An 11,797-nucleotide genomic window follows, 5' to 3' on the forward strand; every position below is an offset into this window, starting at 1 on the left:
GAATGACGTCATGAACTTGTTGGAACATGTGAAAAAGTGACGCGCCGAGCTCTCGCTTGATTTCCAAGGACTCGATGTTGAGTAAATCTTAAATATTTTTTGTGGAAGTTTGTTTCATTTTAAATACTTAAACTTATCCTTACTGTGTAGTCTTTTCATGCTTTAGAATTTAGAGTGTGAGAATTTAACTGGAGACTGAACAACAAGGTAGGTAGGTAATACGGCGATTTTGTTTTTGTTTTTTAAATTTTTGCCGTGAAAAACTTCATTAACCAGTTGCAGTATTACTTTGTAGTTTGTTATGATAAGTATGCAAGTTTATGGTTTTAAGCAAGCTGTCTGTGGGATATGCAATGTGGCAAAAGTGGTTTCCATGTAGTTGCGATAACGTAACATTCCTCCCGACTAGTTTCCACGAAGATAAATGGTTTAAGGTTTATCCGAATCGCAATACAGAACCGCAATGCGCTATATTATTGGTAGGCGCGGCGGGGAAGGGGCATTTAATGCTGCGGTGGTGTACGTGGTGTATGTTGTCATGCACGATGTGCGCACGCATGGCCTATATATCATGGTGTGGGTTCAACAGCGCTCTCTTTTGATATTTTGCTATTCGCGATAAACCATCATGATTCATAGGCATGCGCTGTCTGTTGTTGCCATAATGATTACCCCAACCGCCCACCCAAAGCTTTCATAGACAAATTTATCTATGATCAAGTTGTCATAACAACACATTAACTTTTTAACAACACATAACAATTTTATTTACCATGACCTAACTGTCAATACATATTTCATTCATGATTATTATTTGATTAAATTTATTATTATAGGCTCTCATGTTTTCATGTTTTGTAATTGTGTAATATCCCCCACACGTTCTTCACATTGCAGGTTTTTCGTAAATCTTTTAGTAATGGCAACCAACATGGAGCTTGGCTGGGAGTTTGAGGGCGACAGACGCCAATGGATGGCCTTTTCGGAGGAAAACAACAATTCAATAAACGAGACCCACAACGACACCAGCAAGAGTAGCGTCAAACTAACAGTAAACTCAGTCCTGCTTGAGATCAAACTAGATAAGATGGTTCAGAGGAATTGTACGACGGGATGGGAAAGGAGGATTCGATGTGCCGTCAAGGACGACAGCGGAGATTGTGAGAAATTTACCTCATCAAATGTTTACGATGTTGCGCCTTTAGTCAGACCATTGGAAGAACTTATAAATTGAGATTGTCTCGTCTCCTATTACCCAATTCAAAACCAACTTTACAAATACGAGAAGAATCTTATTATAAGTGTTTATCTCGAGCTTCTCACTTTGAACTGTATGTCTGTAGCAAATACCCCTCTGTAGTGTTATACATTTAAGTCTTTGACGAGATGGTTCAAATAAGCCTTTGACTTTCTACCGACCTAAGATTACTGGCAAGCTTCGAGCAAGATGGAAAATCAGTGTAATTAAAATACCTCGCTGCATATAAGTAAAACAATTAAAAGAAATGAAAAAATAAATAGCTGATGAAAACTTGACTTGCATGATAATAATTCTCATTACACTCAGCACCAGCATGTCAGGCCTGGTTCAAGGTTAATTGGCAGCATGCTCTTTGACTTGACCCTTTGACTTCCCCGGACTCGCCTTGCCACTTATGGCGATAGGGCCTTCTCCAACATTGCCCCTCGACTCTGGAACTCTCCATGCCTAAATATCTTGGAGGACATTTCCTACTTCCAAAAATCTCTTTAAACACATCTTTTCAGATTGGAAACATCTTAGAAAGTGCGCCCTACAAATGATGTGCTATTATTATTGTTATTATTATGTTTATTTTTGTTGTAGATTTTGTTTGGCAGTGGCAGGATGAGAAGAATCGTTGGAATCCTTACAGTGTGGAACATTCCGTTTTACTTGAAGCAGCTAAACAGTACTCAGAAGACAGTGTTGACATCGTTGCAGCACACCGTGCGTACAAGATAGATCTACAGTCGATGGAACAAAGCAATGTAACAACTCAAGTGATCAGAAAAGTGGAGAGGCACAAAATTGGTAGGTTTGAAAATACCCTCCTTTGGTTATTTTTTAGTAATTTACATTCTCAACAAATCTTTGTTTGTGAAACCTGATGCCTATATAAGTCATTTTGAAGTAGGGTGGACACAGTTACTGCAGCACTTTCGTACATTTGTCTGTAAACACCTAAACTAAATGGTGCATTCCTATAGTGTCCACCATTTCTCAAAAAGACTAAGAAAACTTGGGAAGAAAACAACTTGAAGAATACTACGGGGGAGGGGGGACCCTCTTTGCTGTAATGCTTTTGTACGCAATGGCATTTTACAAACTAAGGAGTGCCCAGGGCGGGGCACCGGACATTCCAATATGTTTTGTCTCTATTCAGTAAGTAATCGAACGAATTTGCGGAATGCAGAGTCGGTTGGTTACAATAGCTAAAACTAGAGTCAAAAGTAGAGTCGGATGACAGTGTTGACACCATTGGCATGTGTTTCTAGTGCATCTGATAGAGAGTCGGATGACAGTGTTGACACCATTGGCATGTGTTTCTAGTGCATCTGATAGCTTTGATGAGCCCTTTCAGTGAGTACAACCTGGGCCAAAATTCATGGCTCTGCTTACCGCCAAATTCTGCGCTTACGATCACGATCCCTGCTTACGTGAAAGCTCTGAATTGTTGTGCTAGCCTTGTAAGCGTAGAATGCCTTGTAGCGCGGAGTACACAGAATTCCCTGCTTTCGTAAGCGCCGATTCTGTACTTACGGTAAGCAGAGCCATGAAATTGGGCTCTTGTCTCTCGTAGAAATACAGTCTGACGGGAATCCAACAACAATTTGACATTGCAGAGAATTGTTATCCAACTACCTGTCCTTGATTAATTTTTAACAAGACCCCTAATGTTTACTTTTACTTGTAGATTATGAAGTTCCACCCCCTCAACCAGCTGCTAAAAGCCAACCAGCGAAGCGGACTAAAAGCCAACCAGCGAAGCGGACTCGCACAAAGGCAACAACAAAGAGCAATGGTGTGAAGACAGAACCCATGGAGGAGGAGGAAGAGGTCGAAGTCAAACCAGCCAAGTCTGCCAAGAAGACAAAGAGTCAAGGACCAAGCGGAGGACCAGGTGAGACTATTCTCCCTGTAACACATCCATTTTAAAAATACAATACAATACAATAATTTTTATTAGATCCCAAAAAGGGTAATTCAAATGCTCTCATACAGTAAAAACATTGACACTTGATTCCTGTTGTTTAAAATAGAAAGTATACCTTTGTGTTTTTGGAACCGTTTGATTGTTTTAATCCTATATAGATATAAATGTATAAAATTAAAATAACCTGTGAAAACTTAATTTCAAATGTAGTCTTGTTTTTGAGATATCGTGAAAAATCCTGAGCAATAATGATTAATGATATAATGATGCGGGAAGAAAAATCCGTAAGTGGAGTTAACACTTTTAGAGAGGTTACTATCTGATTCATATTTTTGGGGAAAAACTGTTATGTTACAATGATTATATTTCAAACTGAAATGATTCTCAAAATACTATAAAAAAATTGCTGTACATCTTACCAAGTAAAATTGTATTGTCGTTAATAATAACTTCCCTTTTAACTAAGTTTAAAAAAACTTTGGTTAAAAACCCTCTTTGTTTTTTGTTAATGTACAGATATAAAAACTGTGCGGATCGCATCTGGTCATAAAGCCCCAGTTGACAGTGAATGCCATGCTATGGCCGACAAAGCACATGTATACATAGAAGGCAATGAAGTGTATGATGCAATGCTTAACCAAGTAAGTACCAGTTTCTTAATAAGAATTACTCTTTTTTTCTTTCATAGAACAACGCGAATTTGGTAATTTCTTTTTAAATCATCCTACTGGCTGCTAAAATATTTGATTCGAACTGCCTCTAGCTACCGAGCAAGCTTGGTGGTCTAGTTGGTAAGACATCTGGGCCCACTTTCATGGCTCTGCTTTTCGCCGAATTCTGCGCTTACGATTACGATTCCCCACTTACGTGTAAGCGCCGAATTTCTGTGCTAGCCTTGTAAGCGTAGAATGCCTAGTAACAGGGAGTACGCACGCACAGAAGCCGCAATTCGCTGCTAACCCGTGAAATACGCTTGCCGTAAGCACAGAATTCCCTGCGTCGGTAAGCGCAGATTCTGTGCTTACGGTAAGCAGAGCCATGAAATTGGGCCCTGCTCTATGAGTGGCAAAAGTTGTGGGTTTGAACCCCAACCCAGTAATATGCCTGTAGTTTTTTTTCTTCACAGGATCGGGAAAGTACACTTCGGTGTAAGGGTGATACCAAATATAAGTATGCTGCTCTTGTTAACATTTCCCAGGGAGTTGAACAACCATTTGAAACTGTTCAGCTGCATATAGGTTGTGTCGTCACAACTGCACAAAATTAGCTGTGTATATATGGGTACTGTTAATATTTAGATGCATTCACCAACTAATGCTATATTGCAATATTGCATTAATATTCTATGTTTTTATCTATCGTTTAGGAGTCTTCCAGAATCTTGTTGGTTCTTATCTTATTTCTTCCCCTGCTCTGTGTTACTCTTTCAGACGAATCTGATGAACAACAACAACAAATACTACATCATTCAACTGCTGGAAGAAAATGCAAAGAAGATTTATTATGTCTGGTTCCGCTGGGGTAGAGGTATGGCATTTTATAAATTAAATTCAATTTATTTCAATCTGGTTAATTCTGAATCTTTTAGAGAACTTAAAGCTATTCATTCCCATTATAACATTGTGATTTGGTTGAACCAACTTTCTTCAAGCTATCCTAAACAAATTTTGTAAAAAAAAAAGGCAGTCATTTAGGCTTCAAGAAAGACTCTGCTAGGGTCCAAAACGTCAGGCCATTAACTATTATTTGCATTTTATACCATAGGTTCCTTCGGTTGGTAAGCAGTTTGCAACAGCTAATTTTATTTTCTCAAAAAATAAAACAGTACCTGTGTATCTCGTTCAAATTGGAAAACATCATAAAGCAATCTCATATTCATTGCAGTTGGGAAGGTCGGTCAGAACTCCCTGGTGCCCTGCGGACATGATCTGTTAGAAGCTAAGAGCGTCTTTGAAAAGAAATACTGGGACAAGACGCGGAATGAGTGGTCTCTAAAAAATAGCTTTGAAAAAGTTCCTGGGAAGTATGATATGCTGAAGATGGATTACACTGTAGATACCAAGGTAATGATACTCTGACTGTTTATTGTGCATCTATAATTCAAAACCACAATGGATGATGAATAGGCCTGGGCGAATAATTCAAATATCTGGTTAATGGCGAAGAGGTTTTCCTATCCGTAACCGCGAATGCCTTTTTTTTCTTAACCGGATATCCGCAATGGGCGCGAATACCTATTTATAAACCGCCCATAACATCTCATTCACAATTGAACAACGAACTCTAGCGGCTGGTCAGCGGAAACCGAATACCAAAATTTCACTATTCGCCCAGCACTAATGATGAATGATCAGACAGTATAAGGGTTGACAACTGTGTTATGCATTCCACATGATATTATTAATAATAATAATTTATTGAATTTAAAGTGCGCTCTCACCAGGACCAGCCTGTTCAAGGGCGCATAACATGTAATTTTCTCATGATATTTGTTACTGTTATAACAGTAACAAATATCATGAGAAAATTACGCAGACAAATTTGAAAAGTACACAACAACAAAATACGCAAAATATATCATTTTGTAGTCTGGCATTGTGCATCTATCATTAAAAATCACAATAGATGATACTGAATGGTCAGAACGCAGAAGGGTTGACTATTGTGTAATGCATTCACAACATGATATATTGTATTTGCTTCTCAGGCAAAGGACGAGCCAGATGCTGGAAAAGTCAAGAAAGAGAAAGTGGCATCCAAGCTGGATAAAAAAGTTCAGGTATAAATCTCGTAATTTGGCAGTTCACTATAGTATGGAAATCATTCAAAGCTTTGCCAACTACACAAAGTACCTTGCTTGAAAAAAAGGGGTTAGAATCTCAAATGTCCATTATTGGCTTGTCGTGGCCGAGCGGATCCAGGTACCAGACTCAAGCTCTGGTGTTTCTGATCAGCAGAGTGTGGGTTCGAGTCCCGTCCTTGACACTAGTGTCCTTAAACAAGACACTTAACCACTATTTCTGCGTCCCTCAGATAGGGCGTAAAGCCGGTCGTCCCATGTGTTTTCTAGTTTCGCATAAATGAACTTGTTGGAAAAAAAGGAGTTGGTATCAAACTTCAAAAACTTAGCTCCACAATACCTTGCAGGTAAATACTGGATGTTGAAGTGCCTTGAGCGTAACTGAGTGACGGATATGAGCGCTGTATATGAAGCCACTATTATTATTATTATTTTCAGACATCCAGTCAGTAGAAAAACGTTTTATCTCCTAAAATAGCATTTACTTTAAGCACAAGTTTTGAAATGCCAAAAAATGGTATCTCCCATTTATGAAGACAAGTTTGGCGTTTTTGTTTGGTACAGGATTTGATTCAACTGATCTGCAACATCCAAGCAATGGAGGACATGGTCGTTGAGATGAAATACGACGCTCAGAAAGCTCCATTGGGAAAACTCACCCAGGATCAGATCAAGGCCGGTTACTCAGCGCTCAAGAAGATTGAGCAGTGCATCAATAAAAACACGGTCGGAGAGAAACTCATTAAAGCTTGTGATGAGTTCTACACCAGGATCCCGCACAACTTTGGGTGAGTATAGACTGCTGTCTCTAACCAAGCCACAGACATGAAACTGGGCCCAATTTTATGCCTCTGCTTACCCTAAGCAAATAATCGGCACTTATGGGAGCATGGAATTCCTTACGGACTATGAAGGGGCAACCCTGTTTCGGCCCCATGAGTATAAGGCAGCAATGTGCCCCTGGTGGCAGTTGAGTTGGGTTGATAGCGTAACTGTAGTCCTCACCTTCAATCTGTCATAAAAATAATACAAAAATATATAAAAAATAATCTGTAGTGGATTAGACTAAACATGAGATCTTCTTAAAATAATTACAGTTGGTTTTTGTTTTCCTTTTGCAGAATGCGCCGACCACCAGTGATAAGATCAAAGGATGAATTACGAGCTAAGATAGCTCTGCTTGAGGTACAGTTCCTGATATTTCATTAATAAAAACTATCAGAATACACAAAGTATTTGAAATCCTTGTAGTGCTCATCAGCTCTGGTGTTTCTGTAGTCTTGGTACAAGACATTCTTAATGAGTTAGGGCTACATATACTTACTAAACACATAGCGACTTTGTCATCGATAGAGGGCGTTTTTGGAAAGCACAGCAGAGCGTAGGTTTGTATCCTGGTCATGGCACTTGTATCCTTGAGCAATTGCTTTGTCCTTCGGATGGGACATTAAGCCATAGGTCCTGTGTAGTGCCTGTAAAAGAACCTAGAACACTTTCATGAAGAGTAGGTTAACCCAGGTGTTTCTGGTTCACATAGCAAACACCTTCATTTACAGGTTTCCTCAGGCTTGGGAGTTACCGTGATTAAGTTCACTTGTGCGACATCCCTGGTTTCATTACCAGAAATGTGTAATAATAATACAATTTCCCTGGTCTTTTCTGTGGATCCTTTTTTCAAATCGGCAGGGCACCCTTCTTCAACCAACCAGGTGCAGTTACGTAAAAATAAAAGCATTAGAATAAATATACGATTAACAAATTAGTTTTTTTTATTGTTTACCCAGGCTCTTGGTGATATTCAAGTTGCCATGACAATCTTGAAGGAGAATAGAAACGTAGATGAACATCCAATTGACAGCCAGTATCACTCCTTGAAATGCACCATGAAATCGCTTGAGAAGACGCATCCTGATTTTAAGGTAATTTAATAAATTTAATAGATGTTCAACTTGCATTGGGGATAAAGAGTATTAATTTTTTGGTTTAACCCATAAACACCGATGTGTGTTAGCACTGTATACTCAGCACTTTCCCGGGTTCTGTGGAAAACATTTACAGGCATGTTACTCAGCTAATTTTACAACCATTCTTTTTAAAGGTATTCATCAGAACAAATAAATTATATCTCAGTTTGACGCTTCCATCTTTTAAACCAAAACACATTAGTTGAAATTTTAGTTCGCTAAATATTATCCAAGAGATGAAGGGGCTGAATGACTTTTGCCTGAAATGTAAAATCCTTCAGAATGCAGAATTAGGAAAGAGTATACTTTCTAAAGAAAACAATCGTTCAAATGTATATTCTTTGGGTTATGGTAAGCGTTTACAAACTTGCAAAGCAATTTGCAGAGACTGATTGTGGATGCATTTTTAATTTCTAGATGATACAGCAATACGTCCAGAACACCCATGCCAAGACTCACAATCAGTTTAAGATGCAAGTCAGCGATGTCTTTGAGATTGATAAGGAGGGAGAGGCAGAAAATTTCAACGATGTCGGAAATAAGTAAGTTGCCATTTCATTTGATATTGTTTTTATTTATTAAATCAACCACACACTTTATTGGGAACTGTAATTGCTAATTTTGGCTCTTTTTTGTGTCACAGCATGTTACTGTGGCATGGCTCTCGACTGACGAACTGGGCTGGTATCCTGGGTCAAGGATTACGTATTGCACCACCTGAAGCACCGGTTACCGGCTATATGGTATGTATCTATTTGAGATTGGTGGCTATCTTTGTCTGATAACCTGTTTACTCAATGACAACGACAATTCAAATCTGATTTCATCAAATAGAGCCAGACTATATTTTACTTGCAGACTGATTTTGATAATGCTGTCTTGAGTAGAAGAATGGCAACAAAGGTACTCTGTGGTAACAATTTATGAAGCATTTTTATTGTATCACTTGTGTTTCTGCTTTGTTATTTTAAAAAGTTTGAAATTTTCAGTTGAATTCTTGAACTCATAGTTTATAACTCCCAGTCCAATCTGTACTAACCAAGGGAATCAATTGTCAATTGAACATTGTTTGTTATTTGGTTTATATCCTTCCTTTTCATATAGTTTGGTAAAGGAGTTTACTTTGCGGACATGTCATCCAAGTCGGCCAATTACTGCTTTGCAACGAGGTCAAAGAATACTGGTCTTCTACTGTTGAGCCAGGTGAGAAAGTTTGATTTTCAATCCTCTTCCCCTTCCACTAATCTAGCCCTTGAACCGTTAATAATACCTAGTTCTTATAAAGTGTATTTTTACAATAACTGTATCAATGCGCTTTACATTAGTGCCCTGGTCATTGTGCCAATAACACTCCGTCATCTTGCTTAGCTCCTGGTGGGGAGTATACAGCCCTGAGTGGCGCTCCAAAGGCTGTTTCCTATTTAATATAAACATCTGCCCGTGCAGGTACCCATTTATACCCCTGGGTGAAGAGAAGCAATTATAAGGACACAAGTGTCATGACCGGGATTCAAACCCACATTCAATGACTTAACCGCCAGAACTTGAATTTGATGCTGTGAACCGCTAGGCCATGACACCCAACCGTTACTGAGCTAAATATTGCTGTTACAATTTATACAACCGTTTTTCTATTGACCCTATTCACCTGACGTCATCATCAGAATAATCTTGAATTCGCCATTTTGGTGGTTTATGTCAACGCGTGTTATTCAGTGAAGTGTGCATTTTAGGCGACGCAGCGTTTACACATAAACCTGTTGCCCACCAAAAATGGTGAACGTGGCACAGTCGCCGCGAGTGACGTGCATGCAAGGGGGTCAATATTTACTTTCTGATTATACTTTTATCATTCTACATGTAGGTTGGCCTTGGAACAGCCAACACCCTCCTAGCAGCTGATTACAAAGCGGATAAACTCCCTGCTGGGAAACACAGCGTCAAAGGACTCGGTAAAATTGCACCAAACCCGGCCTCCGACTTCACCATGTAAGTTTTCCACCCTTCCAAACCTGCCCAAAATTATTGTCATGACTGTTTATTCATAAATTAACATCTCCTTGGTGAATACTTTTTTCATTAAAAATGCATGAAAGCAAATAGTTTATCTTGTAATACATAGCAAAATAATCCTCAAATTCATAAAGTGGCGATTGAAAATGCACATTCAATAGCTTGACTTAACATTACATGTATAAAAAATACTTCTGTTTGAAAACATTATTAGTAAATGTAAGTTAAGTTTGCTGATCATTAAAGTGTTCTGATCACCTGGAGATACTTGCCTATAGTATCCGAATCTGAAGTGTATAGTCGCCAAAGCATCCTATTGGAAACATCACACCAATTTTTTGTTGAGAAGACAATGAATAAATTTCAGTCTAAGATGTGGGAGAACCAATACATTTACTCATGAAAGTTGTTTTTTCTTAAACTTACAGGCCAGATGGCACCGTTGTTCCGCTGGGCAAGGGGACCGACACCGGCGTGGATAACCCTAACGGCTACACACTCAACTACAACGAGTTTATCGTCTACAACACAAACCAGATTCGGATGCGCTACCTAGTGTGGGTGAAGTTTAACTTCAACTGAGGGGATACTGAATAATGATGTATAAAGTATGAAGTGCCTTTCAGGGCTCAAATTTAGGGGTGAATCCACAATGATACCACATGGCTTGTAGGATTCAATGGTTACTGGACCAGCATTTATTTCACAAGACCAGAATGTAATGAAAAAGATTTGAGTTCAGATGAGTCTTGAGATTTGAGTTCAGATGAGTCTTGAGTTCAGATGAGTCTTGAGATTTGAGTTCAGATGAGTCTTGAGATTTGAGTTCAGATGAGTCTTGAGATTTGAGTTTAGACGAGTCTTGAGATTTGAGTTTAGATGAGTCTTGAGATTTTAGTTCAGATGAGTCTTGAGATTTTAGTTCAGATGAGTCTTAAGATTTAAATTAAGATGAGTCTTGAGATTGGTGATGTCATGAAATGGTTATCAGTTAAAATGTGTAAACGTGTACCTGACTCTTACCATTGCCTGCAAAGTTAAAAACCACTTGGGTTGGATATGAACCCAGTACCATTGCATGGGGTTGAAAGTGAAATTGAAGCCTTTCTCAGATTCAATTTTTGGGGTGGAAAAATACGTCTTTCTCTAAAACTTCTTACATTAGTTCAATGGGGGTCGTTTCTAACAATGTTTTATAGTATCAATAGCTGTCTGTAATTACCCAAGGTATACCCTCCTTTTGAATGACTGTTACTTATTTTGGCCAAAACAAGTACATGGTGTACATGTTTACACCTTTTGCTTTATTGGTCACATTTTCTAATGAAATACTTATTTTCAATTGAGAGATTGGATGGTGAGGTCGTGTATGCTGCAATAGAGAGGTTCAAGTTGTAAATGAAGGTTATGTTAAATCAAATGTAAATATTTTAAGAACTAATTGCTAGAATCTTTTCTTTACATTATAACAGATGAGTTCATGCGATTTTAGACTTTCTGGTTGAATGGAAAGTCATCTGCAAATTATTTCCTTTAATAGTGTATGATACAAAGAAGTTTGAAATACTCAGACTTGATTAAGCTAATGCTCAGTATCTTTGCTGTTTGGTTGTCTGACCAGTTAGGTGGACTCAAATCAAAACTTTGTTCAGAAATTTTTACGCCTACATACAGGCATGCAACTTTTCCTCGGATGTCAGTTTTACTATTCAATACTGAAAAATTCTATACCAATCATTGAAACTTGTAATTTCCTCTTTCTTTGGTGAAGCAACTGTTGCACACCTGCACAGAAGTGTAAAGGAACAGCCAATGTATAATATTGCATACATTTGTAAACTACA

General features: G+C 38.5%; 1 protein-coding gene across 3 annotated transcripts; it reads left to right on the forward strand.

Annotated features, from left to right (window-relative positions):
* The first annotated feature begins 36 nt into the window (after window positions 1-36).
* LOC117289537 (poly [ADP-ribose] polymerase 2-like) lies at window positions 37-11,600 on the forward strand. Of its 3 annotated transcripts, none has more exons than XM_033770683.1 (16): window positions 37-211; window positions 898-1,160; window positions 1,847-2,053; window positions 2,937-3,143; window positions 3,693-3,817; window positions 4,607-4,703; window positions 5,061-5,239; window positions 5,884-5,955; window positions 6,541-6,764; window positions 7,098-7,161; window positions 7,761-7,895; window positions 8,358-8,482; window positions 8,584-8,683; window positions 9,045-9,143; window positions 9,805-9,929; window positions 10,382-11,600. In XM_033770683.1, exons 2-16 carry the CDS (start codon window positions 920-922, stop codon window positions 10,533-10,535), a joined length of 2,154 nt encoding a protein of 717 aa, XP_033626574.1. In that variant the 5' UTR covers window positions 37-211; window positions 898-919; the 3' UTR covers window positions 10,536-11,600. The 3 variants fall into 3 exon arrangements, with proteins under 3 accessions (XP_033626574.1, XP_033626575.1, XP_033626573.1); XM_033770684.1 differs by having other exon boundaries at window positions 37-207; XM_033770682.1 differs by having other exon boundaries at window positions 51-81; window positions 918-1,160.
* The last annotated feature ends 197 nt before the right edge of the window (window positions 11,601-11,797 follow it).

Source organism: Asterias rubens, chromosome 4 (assembly GCF_902459465.1).
Source record: "Asterias rubens chromosome 4, eAstRub1.3, whole genome shotgun sequence".
NCBI classification, from domain to species: domain Eukaryota; kingdom Metazoa; phylum Echinodermata; class Asteroidea; order Forcipulatida; family Asteriidae; genus Asterias; species Asterias rubens.

Excerpts from the sequence above, each read along its gene's own strand:
- LOC117289537 (XM_033770682.1), top strand. Across the intron at positions 4,704-5,060 it reads CTGGTTCCGCTGGGGTAGAG|TTGGGAAGGTCGGTCAGAAC; the intron begins GTATGGCATTTT and ends TATTCATTGCAG. Across the intron at positions 6,765-7,097 it reads AGGATCCCGCACAACTTTGG|AATGCGCCGACCACCAGTGA; the intron begins GTGAGTATAGAC and ends TTCCTTTTGCAG.